The sequence below is a fragment of the Rhinolophus sinicus genome, chromosome 7 (genome assembly GCF_057876585.1).
Source record: "Rhinolophus sinicus isolate RSI-liver-muscle chromosome 7, RSI-T2T, whole genome shotgun sequence".
NCBI classification, from domain to species: domain Eukaryota; kingdom Metazoa; phylum Chordata; class Mammalia; order Chiroptera; family Rhinolophidae; genus Rhinolophus; species Rhinolophus sinicus.
This window is the reverse complement of record NC_142507.1, coordinates 53,550,424-53,568,358: the sequence shown is the minus strand read 5'-3', so window position 1 is coordinate 53,568,358 and position 17,935 is coordinate 53,550,424. Positions and strand designations below refer to the sequence as shown.

The 17,935-nt window shown below is 52.2% G+C and overlaps 1 protein-coding gene across 3 annotated transcripts in view; it reads left to right on the top strand.

The window, feature by feature from the left end:
• LOC109435383 (protein S100-A7-like) overlaps positions 1 to 12,449 on the top strand; it is a 36,470-nt gene extending 24,021 nt beyond the window's left edge. For 2 of the 3 annotated variants that reach the window (XM_019713220.3, XM_019713219.3), the window contains 2 exons: positions 11,159 to 11,316; positions 12,225 to 12,449. In XM_019713220.3, the coding sequence (XP_019568779.1) occupies positions 11,176 to 11,316; positions 12,225 to 12,389 (306 nt within the window). In that variant the 5' untranslated portion in view covers positions 11,159 to 11,175 and the 3' untranslated portion in view covers positions 12,390 to 12,449. Of the gene's footprint in view, positions 1 to 9,525; positions 9,629 to 11,158; positions 11,317 to 12,224 lie in introns of those variants that run through there. The other variant, XM_019713221.3, reaches the window with a different exon arrangement.
• The last annotated feature ends 5,486 nt before the right edge of the window (positions 12,450 to 17,935 follow it).

Sequence of the window (17,935 nt, the reverse complement as noted above, 5' to 3'; positions counted from 1 at the left end):
ACCTCACAGGGCAGAGCAGAAGGGGTGCGAGTGGGGTGAGGAACAGGTTTATACTGCCCTGCTGGGGTGTGTGAGATGGGAAAGGGGGTGGAGTGGGTCAGGGGGAGGGAGAGGGATGCAGAGGAGTGAGCCCATGCAATGGTCTGGGACCCAGGAGAGAGAGCAAGGCCTGGGTTTCCTGGGTCAGAATTCAGAGTCTACAGAGCTCAACTGTGGCCTCTTGCTTTGGGTGGGGTGGGGTGGGGCAGCTGGCTTGGTGACAGGAGACAGCAGTCAGAGAAGACAGAGAAGCAGATTTTTATTTTGGGAGGGTGGTTGTGGGAGGTGGGACCAAACCAAGTTGGTTCTGTACTCCAACCTGTGCGTGATTATGACATGAAGGGCCTCAGACCCCTGGGTGGGCTGGCATGGGATGAGACAGCTGAGAAGGAGGCAGGTGCAGTCCCAGGGTGGAGGCGCTGGGGGCAGGGGAAGCCCTGAGGGGGCTGGGCCTGGGCTGGAGGAAGAGGACACAGGGGGGCTGCACGAGGAGGGGTGGGGAGCGTCGGCTCCCTGTAGCCACATCATTCATTCACATAAATGTGTCCCAAAGGGTCTAGAACCATGTCTGGTACAGAAGAGGTGCTCAGCGAATATCTGTTGAATGATTGCATTCCCACAAATTGCTGTAGTGGTGCTTTACAGTGTGCCCTCTAATTGTTGGTCCCGTCTCTATCGGAATAAATATCTGCCTAGAGAGGAGATGCATTCACTAAATGTGATGTTTTTAAAAACTTGTTATGTCCTGGGAACCATTCTAGCGTTTGGGGATATACAGCAATGAACGAAATAGATAGAGATCCCTGCTCTGGCCTGGTGTTATGTCTCTGAAAAAGTAGACGAGATCAAAGGGCTTAGCTCACTTCATCCTCTCAGCATTACAGAGGAGATCCTGCTAATTCCCCTGGCTTACAGATGATGCAGCTGAGACAAAAAGAGGTTAGGTAACGTGCTCAAGGTTACACAACTCACACCCACGTGGCTGGGATTTGAACTTGGATGTCTGGGCTGCAGGGCTGAGGCACTCCTGCCACCGCGCTATATGCCTTTGCAATCTTGCTCACCTTCCCGAAGGGGAAAAGGGAGGGGAGTTTCTAACACAAACCAGCCACAGACTCCGCACTGTGGCGCCCTGTAGGGGAGAGAAAGACTGTGCACCTATCAGTGGGATGGGGAGAAGGGCTGGGTGGGGAGTGGAATTGCTGGGCCCCTCAGCTGCTCGCTCCAGAGATGTGCACAGCCCTCTTGCTACAAATCAAACCCTGATCTTTACTCCTGCTTCTCCACTGTGTTGGGGGAAATGGGCACATGCCTTAGAAAAAAAAAAGCAACTCTCAGCGCGATTTGTATGGATAGAATTTGGGAAAAGGTGAGAATTCAAGGGGCAGCTGTCGGCGCTGACAGTATTCTAAGGGCGGGATTCGGTGTGGAGAGCAGCACAGTTTATACTTTTCATGGTAATTTCATTGTTTGCCTCCAGCTGATTTACACAAGTGCTTAATTGGGGAGCTCACACTGATGAGTAGGCTGAACGAGGGACGCGGCCCGTGTCCTGAGAATAATCCAGGAAGTCAAGTTCACCGCAGGGCTGAGCTCTGGCCTCAGAACAGTTGGGGTTGCTTCGCATTGTTTGGTTGACATTAATCTTTCCAATGAGTTGCTGTTACACCCTGTGGAAGCTGAAATTGCACTGCCACCGCCCAGTTCTGTAAACGGGGTCGTGGCCGGTGAGGGGAGAATGTCACTCCGTGTTTCCTCCAAGCAAACCTGAATCTTTTGGCAGTTATCATACAACCCCCTATGTGTAAATAGTACTTTCTACCTTCCCAGGTGCTTCCACAGCCATTATCTCTGTGAAACTGGTAATTCATCTCGCCATTTGGCAGAGAAGAATACAGGCTTCTCAGAGACAAAAGAAATATGGATTTTGCCCGGTGTCACACAAACAGAACCTGCTTTCTTGGTCCCAGGGCCATTGTGTTAGCACTAGTCCCTCCATCGCCCGGCCAGCCTAGCTGGCAGCCACAGTCCCATTCCCTGTGACTGTGAGACCCCAGAGATCCCCCTCTCCCCTTCTGCCATGTGAGGACATAGGGAGAAGACAACCGTCTATGAACCAGACACCAAATCTGCCAGTGCCTTTACATTGGAGTCCCCAGCCTACAGAGCGGTGAGAAATAAATGTTCGTTGTTTGAGCCGCCCAGTCGAGGCTGTTTTTGTAGAGTTGACCAAATGGACTAAGAGAGGTCCTCACAGCATCCGAGTCTGCCTCTGATTCCTCAGGTGCGAAGCCCGTGTGCAGTATCTGCAAAGCGAGGGGAACTGCCTGTAGTAACAGGTCGTGAGCCTGTGTCAGCTCACCAGCTCTGTCAGCAGCTAGGCAGTGAGTGTGATCTCGGGTGAATCAACCCCTCCCTGTGCCCCAGTGTGTTTATCTGTAAAATCAGGGTGTTGGGCTACACCCGTCCCAGCTCAGAAGTTGATACGATGAGTCTCCAGTCATGGGGAGCCGCTGGGGAAATACCTTCAATAGGAGCTGGGTTCACAGCCAACACAGGATGACCAGCATTCACTAACCTGCTTTCCTGCTTGATTTTTATCAACATCCTGGGCTTGGGGTTTACCAAAATTCCCAGGGAAGTACTTGGAGGCCGGCTCAGTTGTTCTGATATTCCCACTTGCCCCTAGCTTTGGGGTCCCTTAGCTCTTTGTCCTGGCCACATTCTTCCTTGTTCTAGAAAGAGGTCAGTCCACGGATTCTCATTCTCCCCACGTGACTGTGAAAGTCACATCTTCAGGAGGGTCCTGGGTCTTTTCTCCGACCGAGTCACCAACATGCGGGTTTTATTCTCTTTGGGAAGACCTTTTGAGTCTGTTGTCAACTGTGCACACTCATGACCCGGGTGAAAAGAGGGTGCTTTTGTAGGGAGTTCTTTGGGATCAAGGTGCCATTGTTAGTTTTCTTTCCCTGGACCCAGCCCAACCTAAGTACTAACCAGTATCACGTGGTATAATCACGTACACGCATCTCCATAACAACCTGCTTTCCCGAGTCCAGATGAGGCTGACCCACTTGAAAGCCCGGTGTCTGGGAAACCCCTCAGTCCCAGGCAGAAAGGACAGTTGCTTCTCCTATCAGACCTTAGAAAGCTTAGGCCTTTGATTTGACTGATTGAGAGGCGAGCAGAGGCAGCTGTGGTTGACAGAAAGGCATCTAATCCCTCTACTGGGTCAAGAAGCTTGGGATGCATTTCGTCTGGAAGGAATAGGGGTTATGACCTCCCTTCAAAGCTTCACTTTTCTTCTTAGTGTTCCTAGAATGTTTATTCCTGCTCACACTCACGCACGACAGGAGGCAATCAGACCACTGAAGTGCTAGTTGTGTTGGGAGGGGGCTGCACCAAAGTGAGCCGTGGTGCTGGTGTGTATGCATGTTTGTGTGCACGCGTGTGCACGAGTATGTGTGTTGGGAGGAAGAGTTCCAGGAATCTCGGGGGGCCAGTCCTTCATGGACCAGTGTCACATTCCTCAGGACTGTTGCTTGCTGGGTACATCAGACACCAACCCTGGCTTTCCAGACGGTTGGGGAGATTTTGCTGCCAGACCTGAGCGTACAGTTGGAGAGGACGTGCAGTGCTGGGCTGGAGACCTTTCTCCTGTGTTGTTCACCACGCATTGTCCCAACACCCTGCCTCCAGAGCCCTGCATGCTCCCACAGTCCACAGGACGCCAGCTCTCTGCCTCCTCTGTGCATAGCAAGCGTCACTGCCTTCCCCTGCGTCACCCCAGGGACCTCAGGGGGCTCAGCGGTCCCAGCTCCCAGGACAGGGCCTAATATTGTGCCCAGCCAGCACTGCATGTCACTCCGGGCATTACTTAACCTTTGTTCTCTGTGGAGCAACACGAATGATATTGTCCCAAGATGTGCAAGGGGGGTGGCCCTGCTACTCCCCCTCATTAATTCAGATCAAAATTAAAAATAAATGTGGCTCAGCTCTCAGCACTTTCCTCCCACCTCTTACACCCTCCTGCTCTCAGATCCTTGCCGACCTGTTTTATCCATCAACCACCTTATTCTCCCCTCGCAGACTCACGCCTTGTGGCACAACGCACAGATTATTATTTTGTCACAAACATGAGTAACAAACATGAGCAACACTCATGAGAAGTTTGTGATGGTTTGATTGGTTTATTTCACAACATCCAACATGATGGGGCACCGGTTGTCAGGTCTGCTGAAAATGATGAAGGAGAATTCATTTCTTGGGATCCATGTGGGTTTTGTGAGTGCAGGTCTTGCTGGGGCTGAGGCTGGGCGAGATGGCAGGACGGGAAGGGCCCACGGGCACCGGTGGCCCGATCCTGAACTTGGGGGTCCCTCCCTCACTTACCTCCCTCAGAGTGACATCATGGTGACCAGATAGGATGAGCAAGAAGGGGCTGTTACTCTGGATCTTGGTGAGACACATGCTTCAAAGATTCGGGGACCTGCTGCTCTAGTTCAGTTTTTAGGGGTCCAGTGATCAGGGGGTGGCCCGGGGTAGCCCATCCAGAATAGAAGACAAATTGCTGCATCTTGCTTCCCCCACTACAAACAAGGAAACACGTGGCTGGTAGGCCTCGCTGGGTTCTGGAGGCAGCACGTCCCACGCTGGGGAATCTCGCTCTGGGCCATATACTGTGGGATACTGAAGGCCACCAGGTCTGAGCGGGCCAGGGTGGGGGGCCTGTCTGCGGGGGCCAGGAGTGCGGAGGGCGGGGGTCCGGGCTACAGTGCGAGCAGGTCACATGCCACTTGGGCCATCTGATCTGGCAGACCCTAAGATATTAGAAGTTTCAGAAGTGGGGAAAGACGATGGTGCTGATGGGAGAACGGCAAGGCTGGTCCTTTGGATTCTGGAATCATGCTTTGCCGTCCACAGCAGAGAATTCTATGCTTTTTGGGAAACAGCCCCTGTCACGTTCTTGGGCCCTGTTAGTGATGAATGTTGGACCGTGGAGTGATGATGCGGCTGGAACTGCCCACCGTGGGCTGTGTTCAATTGGACCTGGGAAGTCATCAAATGGGCCCAGCAGCACCCATCACAAGATAGAAATGGTGCATTCCAGGCTGAGTCTCGGCACCACTGGAGGGCATGACTAGGCTGCATGGTCACACAGCCTAGGACTCCGTGTCTTCTGGCAGAGCTGTACCACTGCCTCTCCCTCAGCTCAGACTTTTAGCTACATGGGGTGGGGGTTCTCATACGATCAGTTAAGGAGGAGAAGGCCTGAGTTTGGTTTGTGGGTGGTCAGCTCAGGACACGAGTGGCAGCTACATTAGAGCCACATTCCGGTTGGCCTGGAGAGACAGTCAGACAGAAATTCTTCCTCAGTGCGTAAACATGTGAGCAGTGTACCTTGTCACCCACGAGCTAGTTTCACTTTGGAAAGCAAAGACAGAGGCACAGGCACAGAAATGATGGAGGCTCTGGGGTGGGTGGGGGAGAATGGCACTCACGTGGTAAGCGTTAGGGGGCTGCTGGTGATGAACCAGGGGGTCCCTGGAAGAACTGGGAGGCTAAGAAAAAGGTCCCAGGTGGTGGAAGATGCCAGAGGGTCCCGGGCAAATGACTGTGACAGAGTCCACATCAGAGGAAGTTGGGGGGTGAAGCCGAGGCAGAGATGAGAGTGGGGTCAAGCCCCAGAAGGCTTTCGGCCACTCCTGGGAGCAGCAAGAGAGCTGGGCAAGGCTGAGGGTGGATGCCTCTGGGAAACTGTCCGGTTCAAGGCTCATTTCTCTTTAGAATTGCTCTTTCTACTCCTGACAGTTGCAGTGCTGACCGCCAATTCCCCAGAGACCCACTGGTAATTCATTGGTAAATGAGGGTCCTCTCCAGGACAGTTAACCCAGCGACATTGCTCACGGAAGCTTTCCTGACCTCCAAGTCTCCAAAGTCAGACAGAGGTGATAGATAGATCAACCAGATGAGTACAAAGAAGAATCATAAAACCGGACTGGGAGAGAGATACGCGAGCATGTGAATCACGGTGGGCCACAGATCAGGGATGCTGTCAAGGGCTCGTGAGGGCATGGACTTAAAGCAAAGGAACCTGCTGTTTATTGAGACACACTGACTGCGTGAACGCCATGGATGCATAATGATACAGAGACAAAAGGAGGGAGGGAGGGAAGGTGGGGTTGGGGGGGGGGAAGAGAGAGAGAGAGAGAGAGAAGACTTAATGAATACCAGAATATCATCGGGCGTTGTTAGGTACCAACTCAATACTCTGGAAACTGATAATTAAAGGGAAGGAATTAAGCATTTCTTCCTGCTTCTCTGGTATGAGTTGTATTTCAGAATAACCAAATATCCTAGTCCTGGATGCGAGAACGTTCTTCTATTCAGAAGAATCCTAGATCATGAATGTGTAAAGCATGATGTAATTTATGAATCCCCATTTGGAATCTCTAATAAAAAAAACAGTTCCGGCAGCGACGTCAGTGGACGAACCCTTCATCTCTGCTCTAATCTGTAGTCTTCTGTTACTTTTACCCGGTCCTTTGGGGCTTGTGATGGGACAAAGGTTTTGGGTGAATGGACCCCAGGTGGAGTAGGCACTGGAGGGCCAGAGGTCCTGGTGGGAAATTCTGGGCCGGGCTGCCATGCTCTGGGAGGCAGGTAGACAGCGAGGGTTCCTGGCCGGAGGCACGAGGCCAGCTCTGAGCCTCACAGAAGATCCTGTTCTTTTGCCCAAATCCACACTTTCCTTGGGTCTTTCTGCTCCTCTGGCTTTGTGACGGGCCGGTGATTAGGGTCTGCCCCTTTGCTTCGTCCAGTGTAACACTCAAGGCGCCAGCCTGCTCTGCTGCCCACTCAGAAAGTGCAACGATACTCTAAGCTCCTACCTTAGGAAACTCCACCCCTAGCCCAGTACCGACCGTAAATGGTGGTTCTTGTATTATTAGCTCAGTGCCTGGATGGGCGACCAGAAACCATCTTCCTTCCCAGATCCCCAAAGCTTTAGACATGGTTCCAAGATAGTTTGGCCTGGATGTGTAGCCCAAGGTGACAAAGGCCTCTTTGCCTAAAGCAACAAGGAAAATTCCTAGAGCCCTTCCTTCTTCCGGAAGGTGAGTGATAAGGGAGATGCCGGGGTGTGGCTTGGCGTTAGTCACAATGGCTGCAAACACTGACCCCTTTGCCTGCAAACAGGGCTGAAGTGAAATTGGTCCCTGGGCTCTGTGTCCTGAGGCTCATCCCCTCCTCATTCCTGAAACACTCCGGATTGTCCCAACCAGGTCCTGCCCTGGGCCCTTCCATACACCTCACCAGAAAGCGTGACTGATCCCTGAGCAGCAAACCATCTCAAAGGATAACAAGACAAGAGTGAGTGGTATCTGAGGCAGAGTTATTGGAAATCACGTCACATTCATACAAATGCATACTGTCATGGAGAAAGCCTACGACTTTCATAGTGAGCAACAGAAGGCAGACGCTGAAGAATGAAAAGAGTAGGTTTCCATTCACGTAAAGTCTACAAAGCTGGCAAAACGGCGGTGTTTAGGGATGTATGCTGAGGGGGTGAAATACAAAGGAAATGAAGAGAGAGCCTTCTCCTGACAGTTCAGATGGTGGTTGCGGAGCAGAGGGACGGGCAGGGACTGCAGGGGGTGGCCGCAATGATCTGTTGTCTGACCTGGGTGACAGTCACGGGCGTTAGACGTAGTTCATTGGGCTGTTTATTATTGTTTGTTGTACTTTTCTGTATGATTGATCAAATAAAAAGCATAAATAGAAGATGAACCAAAAGGACTATTCATATTTGCAAGAATGCATAGAAAGAAACAGAAAAAAATATTGCTTCTTTTTTTTTGGGGGGGGGAGGGAAATTGAATGGGAATGGAGATTAGAGGAAAGTCAATGAATAAATGAGCGACCCGACAACAGCTCTGTAATGTTTAGATTCTGGGAGCTGAAGGTTATGAATAGCTCAGCCTCTGAAACTGAGGCTGAGAACTGAACAAAGGCAAAACTTAAATATGAAAATTAAGAACTGTAAGTATTTTGACGTGGTTCGACATTCAGAAGCGACACCAGGGCTGGGGTGGGAATGGAATCTCAGGTTCCCTACCCGAAGACACCCCATTCCCGTTTCCTGGAGGCTTTGAGTGGGGTGAGAATGGATTACATGGGTGAATTAAGGAGGGATGGCGCTGGAGGGAATGTGGCATAACTGGGGACGAAAGTCCAGGCCGCGGCGTGGAGGTCCAGGGCATTGGGAGGGCCTGGCCGGGGCTCCGTGGGGGCTGGTCCCGGGGCGTCTTGCCTGCAGTTTCCCCACTCCATGGGAGGATTTCCTAAGGGGAGCAGAGAGCAGGAACAAGAAGTCCTTGTGAGTCAGCAGGGCAGATCCCAAACATCCCCAGGCTTCCTCCTGACCTCCAAGCTCCTGTTTCCTGCGCCTGAACCAGCCTTCCCCAGCAGGTTGGGACATAGCCGGCCCACGGGCGTGGCCACTCACTCCTGAGCAGACTGTTCTGCATTGAGAGGAGGAAATTCCCTGCACGCTTCATGGGAAGTCAGTGTCATGGGTGGGGGGCCCACTTTGCCCAATCCCCGGCCTGATGGCTCACTCTGTGGCGGTCACCATCACTGAGTCCAGACATTGGGGCCCTTGGTGGTCCCAGGCACCCCTGGGGCTGCCAAGTGAAGTTCAAAACTGTGGGACTAAAGTCAGGATTCAGGGTTCTGAGCTCGTATCTCCCCTCACCAGCAGGAGATGAGCTGAACCCACTACCCTCTCTGTGTGCTCTCAACGTCACTGTGGCTCATGACACCAGTCACCCTCCCGGGCTCCAGTGAGGACCCGATGTGAAGATGGCAGTGAGGTGACCCTGCCTCCCTCCTTTGACTTTGGGTCCCCAGAGGGAGGGCCCTGAAGTCACCTGACACGTTTAGCGGTGGGTTCAGAGGAAGGTTTTGAACGAGGTGTTTTCGGAATCAGGCCCTGACTGCCATCTATGAGCTCTGCAGACGGCTTCGTGTCCTCACGCCTCAATTCCCCTGTCAACATGGAGGTAACAACACCATCTCATGAGGTTATAGAGCTTAAGGGGGATGTCGGATGGCAGGTATCATGATGTCTGGTGTATCTTAAGAGCAGTGGGGGTAGTTTCTGGAAGCCATCAGAACAGATTTGTGGAAGGACTCGGTGAACGAATAAACACACAACACGCCGGCTTTCCAATTCCAACATTCCATCCTCTTCAGGTCCAGAAACCCAGTTTCCTTTACCACATGACCCTCCCTTTATGACACATCCCACAAGCTTCCCAGCCCCTGTTCAAGTTTGGGACTGGAGAAGGTTTTAGATGTTGTCCCTGGGAGGTGACTGGGATTTTGCTGGAAAATGCTGCACACGCCCTCCAAGGTGTGGTCCACCCACCTGAATGGGGCAACGGTCCAGGAAGCACATGGCACATGTGACCCAGCACCACCCAGACCCTGAGACAAGCTCAGCTGAGCCTTATAAAGGGACCAGTCTTTGCCCAGATGCACACACATCCCACTCGTCCTTCTGCTCAGTGACACCTCGTCAGCTCCGGTAGGTCTGAGTCTGCATTTTCCAGGAGGAGCGCGCAGCTTAGGGCCCGGCGTGCTCTGCCGTCTGCAGGAGCAGGACGAGCAGTGATGGGGGTGGGGAAGGGGGCAGGGGGTTCGGGAGCCTGGGTCCAGCTCAGCTCTGCGTCCAGCGGCTGTGACATCACCCCTCTGAGGTCCTCATCTACAGCGAGATGATGGACCAGACTCTCCCCATTGCTCTTGGGCTCTCCTGTGATAACTCCCGTGCAAATGTCCCCAGTGGGCACGACTCCCCCTCTTCTCCTTGGCTTCTCTCCTCTCTGGACTCGCCTGCCTCTCAGGCCTTGGGTTGATGAGGACCCACTCTGTACCCCAACCTTGTGGGAAAGTGGGTGTCCCTGCCAAAGTCTCGAAGGTTCTCCTCACCCCGCCCTGGGGTACCCATTCACCACTGCCCTGGTGAGAAGACCTGCACCTACCTGGGTCAGCCATTGATCAAGCCAGGGGATGCCCAGTGACCTTCCGGGCACAGGCTTAGCTCTGGCCCCAGCCAAGGTGACAGAGCCCTTGGTGGTTCCACGTAGCGATGTCACAGCGTGGAGCTTTCTCTCAGCTCAGGAGGCAACGGTGCTTGTAGTAGACGCCCACCGTGTGAGCCGTGGGCATTTTCTGGGTGCTTTGGCTCGTCTGGGATGTGAGGGCCGCACGGTCCCATTTGTCTGGCTTGGGAGTCAGCATATTGGGGAAGTGACCAGCTTTAGGAAGTCAGGTCTTCTCTTTATTTAATCACAGTCTAGTCTTGGCGATCCAGAGAGCAGGGAGGGGTATGAAGGGCAGAAAATCCCCAATAACAGACAATCCGGAGGAGCCCGTCTCCCCACATTCCACCGACAGCCTAATAAGTAGGGCAGATATTTTTCTTCATTACGAATCTGAGGCTGTCTGGTCCCCAGTCCCCCTCTGTCTCCTGTGGGGATGGTCTAGGCCCCAGGCCAGGGCGTGTTTCTCGGCTCACACCATTCTACTCACAGCCCCCCCCGCGGGGGCTCCCCAGCCCCTTTCCTGCACAGCCTGCCTTACGGTCCTGGTCTGGCCCCACGGGGTCTTGTTCCTGAAGCAGCCTGGGAAGTTTAGACCAGATCAGCAAGGACATGGTCTTGTCCCCAGGACTCTAACCATGATGTTGACATCGGAGGAGATGCATCTGACGCCATTTGAAGGGCAGGGCTGTCCAAGTGCTGAGTTTGACTTGGGTCCCAGCGCAGGCTCCGTCCTTTTCAGAATGGTTGACCCCTCCCCTGTCCTGTGGCCCTGTCCCCAGTGGGCTTCTGTGTTCTCCTCCGGCTCCTCTGGAGCCTGGCCTGCATGGGCCCTGGTCCCAGCTGTGGTCCTACCCTTCTTTTAAGCACCTCACCCACCTCCTAGGGGACCAGGGCTCCTTCTGCTTCACCAAAGCCTCGCTTCCCGGAGCCCTCACGCCCCACCCCATCGTCCTAACTCAGCGTCCTCACCGGGGAAGGATGATCAAGGTCACTGTCTTTCTCTCTGGCAGCTTCTTCAAAATTCAAGATGAGTCCCAAGAAGGCTGAGCAGTGCGTGATGGACTTGATTGACTTGTTTCACAAATACACGAACCCCGATGACACAATTGATAAGAAGGGTCTGCTGGAGATGCTGAAGGAGTATTTCCCCCACTTCCTCAAGGCCTGCGTGAGTTGCGGGGGGCGGGCGTCTCACGTTGCTCGGGCCCTGGCATGGCTGAGGACACTTTGCTGTGTGACTTTGCACAAGTCACTCCCGTTCTCTGACCCTCAATATTCTCATCTGCAAAAGGGCCAGGGAGGACTTCACGTCCCGCCTTACGATCAGGGTGTAAGAGGTGACATATGTGGCAAAGCGTGACGATGTATGGATAGAAACGGGCCTTATGAGCGGGTCCAACAGCGCGACAGCTGGAGGGCAGTGACTGGGTCCCCTCCCACCTGTCACACGCCCTCCGGGAGACTCAAGCTCACATGCTCAGGCTCTGTCTCTAGCGGCTCCCATTCGACTCCCTGAGATCAGAGGGAAGGATAGAAATTCCATCACTGCTGAATTTAACACCCTGCTTTACAACGAGAAAGCTCATTGGCAACCAAATTTAATCTGACAGAGATTTAATCTGAACCGATTCTGAAATGAGAGGGTTACTGGGTGACACAGAGACTACTTGAGCAGGAAGAGGGAACCCAGAACGTGGAAGATTCTGGAAGCCAAATAGAGGACAGGAGAGGAAGGTTAGGAATGAAGGGGACAGGGGTTAGGGCCTATTTTGAGTTTCTGGGTAGAACTTAGGCAGGTGGTGACCTTGAAGGGATGGGGTGTGGCTGTGGGGCTGGGGACACCCCACCAGCTCGCTGATTAGTGCAGCTCTGGGCAGAGCCCGCTCTTCACCCCCACGTGGTTCATTCACGCTGACACTTGGACCAAGCACTGTCGCTCAGTGAACTGCAGGGAAATGCTAACACCCCCTGCCACGTGCCCTCCACGCACCCCGACCAGGTGGTGCTTTCCCCCGTCTCTGCCTCCGCCTCCTCCTTTGGGACTGAATTTGCCTTGCTTTGTGTCTTTTTCCACAGGACACACTGGGCAAAGATTACTTGTCAGGCGTCTTTGAGGACAACGACAAAAATAAGGACAAGAAGATTGAGTTCTCCGAGTTCCTGTCTGTGCTGGGGAGCATCGCCACAGACTACCACAATCACAGCCACGGCGCCAAACTCTGTGGTGGGGACGACGAGTGACCCGGCCAGCCAGAGGCCTGCAGAGACCCCCCCAATCAATAAAGTGTGTTTCCCCCCAGACACTGCTTATGTCTCCTCTTTGGCTACTTATGCTGTTGAAACTGCCACTTGTTGGTGCATCTTTTCTGTGGAAGCTCACGGGGTGGGGTGACCCAGGAACGTGGCGACAGGATGCCCTGCCTGGGGCCTCCAGCATAACCGGCCACCTCTCTAAGGTGGGCTTCTGTCCACCTCTGTCCCTGCTCCCTCGTGCAGCCGACATATCCGGCTATAGAGGTGAGCAATGCAAAGCATTCTGCCAGGCCCCAGCCGTGCTTTTCCTTCTCAGCCAGGGGTCAGCATCTGGGCCCAACACAACTCAGGATCAGGAGCGGAGGTCTCGGCATTGTGTCCCATGCGCACCCGCTCCTGCCCCAGCGTGGCCCCACGGCCACAGGGGAGATGGCACCAGTGAAATAGGGCTTGCTGGGAGGAGACTGGGGACACAGGGTACTTGTCACTGAACGGGACACTCAGCAGTGACTGGAAGCCTTGGCCTGTGGCCTGTGGCCTGCGCGCCTGGGCTGTGTCCTGGTCTGGCTGTGTTTCAGCTGGGTGAGTGTCCTTGTAGAGGTCAGAGAGTCATGCTGTCTGCTGAGCTGACCTCATAACGCTTGTTAAATGCCAGACGCGGGTTGTCTGGGAAAACCCACCTGGTGGTGGGTGGTCCAGGTGTGAGGAGCACAAGCTAGTCCTGGAGTCCAGCCCCCTCTGGGCACCAAGTGAGAAGACGGGATTGAAAAGGGTGCACGCAGGAGAGGCCACTGAGGGATCAGAAGGACAGCTCATGCTGAGCGCCATAAATGACAGCGTCCTTGATCTGCCACGGGAAGGGGCATGTCACTCCACTTGGGCTCGTGGAGCCCAGCCAAAGTGCTAGGGGCGGAGGAGTTCGAAACAAGAGGGCACAGAAGCTGCCTCAGCAGAGCCCGGCTCTCCCCACAGACGGAGGTCTCTCCACGGTGCCAGGCAGCCGGTTCAGCACTCACCTGGAGCTGCGGTGACACGTCCAGACATGTCCCTGCAGCCTCCATCAGCACCCTCTCCTGCAAGCTCATGCCATCCGCCCGCGTCACTCCTACCTCCTCCTCAGTCTCCTACCAAGCCCTTCATCAGGAGAAAGTTCTTCAGGGACAAATTAGGCAACTGTCTCCAAGTCTCCTTCTATCGCGCTTGCAGGAAACACACAGCATGAGTTATTTGTCCGTGTGGTGACTCATCCACTCCCTTCTTACACTGTTTCTTGAGCACCTCAGTTCCCAGATCATTGCCTCCGTCCACCTCAGGGACCTCCTTCCCTGACCACCTCTGCACCTGTCATCATTTGCGCCACGTCTGAGCTTCCCAACCACTACTTCTCACTGTCCGGCCACTACTGTCTGTTCCCTCCCTCCCTCCTTTCCACCGGCTCTCAAACTCGGAAAGACCCGCTTCCCTGGGCCTTTGCAGGTTCTCTCCTAGGAGACCCCTGCTCTGTCTCCATGCAGCCTGTGCCCGATGGTCCGTCACAGCAACTGCCCTCACTGGACTAGCATCTCTGGTGCCTGCTTTCCTCTGGGCCACACCTTCCCTGCAACCCTTCCTCCCTGCACCAATCCCTCCCCTTGTCTTTCCTCCTCCTGCACCAAGATCTCTGTCACTGTTAGGGACCATTGTGCCTGGGCTCCCGTGTGCTGGCATGTGGCTTCCTCTCCACCCACCCCTTCCTGTACCTGTCCTGGGAACCTAGCTCCTGGTGGCCCCAGTGCTTGCACCCCCCACGCCAACAACACACATTATTACCTCCTATCTCAGGGTCAAGTTTTCTAACTCCTCCCTCTGTCTGAAATGTCTTTTAATGCTTTGTCTGCCTGGTTAAAATAATATTTCATGCCTGAGCTCACATGTCAACGTCTCTTATTGATTCTTTTTGAAGTGAACCCCCCAGCCCTTCTCCCCAAGGTGATCTTCTCTCCCTCCTTCGTGCCTCCCCTCACCCTCATCCCACTTCTATTGCAGCAACCACATCACGTCACTGTCCCCATTGGTCTGTCTTCCATGCAGACTTTGAGTTTATGGAGGGACAACACTTGTTTAGCAATCCCCAACACCTAGTGGTCCTGGCACGAAATAAGTACTCTAACATCATTTGTTGTTTAAGTGTATTTGTGCAAGCTCTGGTCCGTCCCATCCAGTGTTATCCGCAACCCAAAACCTCCAGTCCCAGAGGTCGGCTGGGCACCTTAGCAAGGCGCCCCAGAGAGTGGAGACAGGCTAAAAGAGTAATGGCAACCAGCAAACAGCTTTTGTTGGGACTCTAGCCGTAATCTCCCGGCAGCGATTTCGTCTCACACCCTAAGGCTAAACAAGGTCATGTTCCCCAATTTTCCAACCGACACATTCAACATAAACTGCAGGGCTAGTGTAGGGTCCCATTTCCTTCTGCGTCAGAAGTTCTGGAGAGGTGGACACAGACATTCCTTTCTCCTCTAGGGGTTGTTCTCCTTGAGGATTGCTATGTCAAAATTCGGTACTCACATCTGAGCTCCAGATGTCCGTCAGCAACAACCATAGAATCTAGAAAGGCATGACCGTGAGGCATCTGTCCCTAGGAACCTCTCTCCTCACAGGTCCACCCCTTTTTATGGTCTGGCCTATTTTCTGTTTTTCTCTAAAACACCCGTCCTATGACGATCCCTTGACTTTATAATTCGCAAAGGTGGTGTTTGTGCTCTGAGTACTACTGTGAAAAAGAAGATAACCCACTGTACTTGGGGTGGGGTGGGCGGGGAAGAAGGGCCTTCCTATAGCGAGGGTTGAAGAGTGTGAGTCAGAAGAACGTAAACGGAGGGAGGAGTGGGCAGTGAGAAGGTTCCAGTGGGTTCAGTACCTCGGACAGCACAACTACAGTCGCGTGTGTTTATCCATATTGCAAAAGTTAGTGGAGTCTTGTGATGCCAGGATATCTGGAGACCTTTTGGAGTCCAGAATCTCTCTCACTGTTACCTGTCACACGAGTGCAGGCACAGTTGTCAATTTTCCTCCCTTTTTAATTCTGCTACAACACAGAGTAACTACTAATTACACTTCAACGGATTCCAGTTTAGTATGTTCCTGAACAAAGATTCGATTCTGGTCAGTATAATTCTAAAAGTCATGCCATTAGGCACTACTCCATATTGGCCTTCTGGTCGAAAATGAATGTGGAGCCCCCCACTCTGCCCTTTGAAATACTTTGAAACATGGCTAACATCAGCTCAAGTTTCAATCTGGTGACAGTTTGGCACTTTGGGCTATAGTTGCAGAATTAGCCTGGTTTCTCCCTGCACACCAGGCCTCTTCGGCTCTAAACCACCCTGGTGAGACTGGACTAACACACTTTTGCGGCATCCTGCCGTAGCCCAAGCTGCAGTATCTCAGGGCAAATGGATATTAAGTTTGGTCCCTGTGTTCACAACCCAGAAGTCTTCTCAACCCCATTCTTTTGGGATTTGATGGAAGCTTCATCATGTAGGCTTCATGATCGACCATTAACTCCATTTTCAGCTCTTTTCCCTTCTCAAGAGATTGGGGGTTGGGGCTGAAAATCCCAAGTTTCTAATCATGGCTTGTTCTGTCAATGACCAGCCCTGAATGAGCTGCTTGTTTGGATTTTGTGAAACTTTGTGAGATTTTAGGAAAGTCTGCAGCATGAGCCAAGGCAGGCGGTTTGTGTGGAAAAGCCACTGGAAGGGGCTTGGGTGTGCTCGAAAGTGGGGTGGGGCGGGGTCTCAGAATCTTTAGGGCTGGGCCAGGTTGATGGAGACTCAAATATGATGGCCACCTGCGTCTGCACGCAGCGAAGGGGGAGGGCTCAACAAAGAAACAATGGCTTCCGCCAGCTCCTCTGTCTGGGAGGAAGCTGCCCCTCCTGCCCTCACCCTGATGCCAGACAATTCAGTTCCTTCCCCATCTGTCCCTGGTGCCTTGCGAGCTGCTGCCCCAGCGCTGGAGTGACTCCATCAGCACGTAAGTCCGTGCACGGGCCCTTTAAAAGGAGCACCTGGGACTGCATCTTCCCTCCGGCTCACACAGTCATGATCTCCACTGGTTTTCACAGCCAGAAATTATGGGGACTTATCTCCCCAGCACTGAAACCCTGGGCTGGGATGCCTGGTGTGGGGCTGGGACTCCTTGCACCCCCAGGGGGAACTCTGCAGCTGAGATATCCCTCCTAATTTTTAATGGTCACACGTGGGTGTGGCACCAGCTCATTCCGAGTCTCTGCCCCTCCTACCAGTCTCTAGGCGGCTTATGTCTGTCGCTGTAGGGCTTTGGTTCAGCTAGACTTCACTTGATTCTCAGTGATGGTTGCTCTGTAGTTTAGTTGTAATTATGATGTGATTGTGTGAGGAGGTGAGCACAGCGTTTACCTACTCCATCATCTTGACCAGAAATCTGATTCTGCTTTTTAAGTCCCCAACCAAAGGCCACTGTCCATATGAATTTTCGCATTGTTTTTCTATTTTTGTAAAGAGTGACATTGGGATTTTGATAGGGATTGCTTTGAAATCTGTAGGTCACTGTGAGTCGTAGGGACATTTTAACAATATCAATTCTTCCAACCCATGAAAGAAAATGTCTTCCCATGTATCTATGTCTTTTAAAATTTCCTTCATTGGTGTTTTGAAAATTTTCATGTACAAGTTTTTCACTTCTTTGGTTAAGTTATTTCCTACGTATTTTTTCTTGTTGCTATTATGAGTGAGATTGTTTTCTCAATTTGCCTTTTGGGTAATTTGTTTGTGTGTAGAAACTCAACTGATTTTGTATGTTTGTTTTGTATCCTGCAACTTTACTGAATCATTTATTATTTATAACAGGGTTTTTGTTGTCGAGTCTTTAGTGTTTTCGATGTATATGATCATGCCATCGGCAAATAGAGGTAATTTTATTCATTCCTTTCCTATTTGGATGCCATTTATTTCTTTTTCTTGTCTAATTTTATTAGATAAGATCTTAGAGAGAAATCTTTCAGTTTTCCCCCATTGATTATGAAGTTACCTGTGTGCTTTTCATATATGGCTTTTATTATGTTGAGATAAGATTATTCTGTACCTGTTTTTTTGAGAGTTTTAATCATGAATGGGTGTTGAACTTTGTCAAATGCCTTTCCTGCATTTATTGAGAGAAACGTGGGGGTTTTTTTTGGTTTCATTTTGCTAACACATCTTATCACCTTGATTGATATACACATGTTGCATCCCTGGGATAAATCCCCCTTAGTCACAATGTGTGATCCTCACTGTGTATTGCGACAGTGTGGGGGGTCGTTTTGGTCCCAGATTGAACAAAAGGGTGAAAGGGGTTGCAAGATGACCTCCTCCTCCCAAAAAGCTATGCGTCAAAAATAGAGTTCCTCACCCCAATAACTTAAAAAAAAAAGGCGGCATCGGGAAATAAATATGTAAGTACTGACATTCAGCTGTATCCTGGATAAGATATTGAACTTGGAGGATAAACAAAGACTTCTCAGACATTCAGGTAGA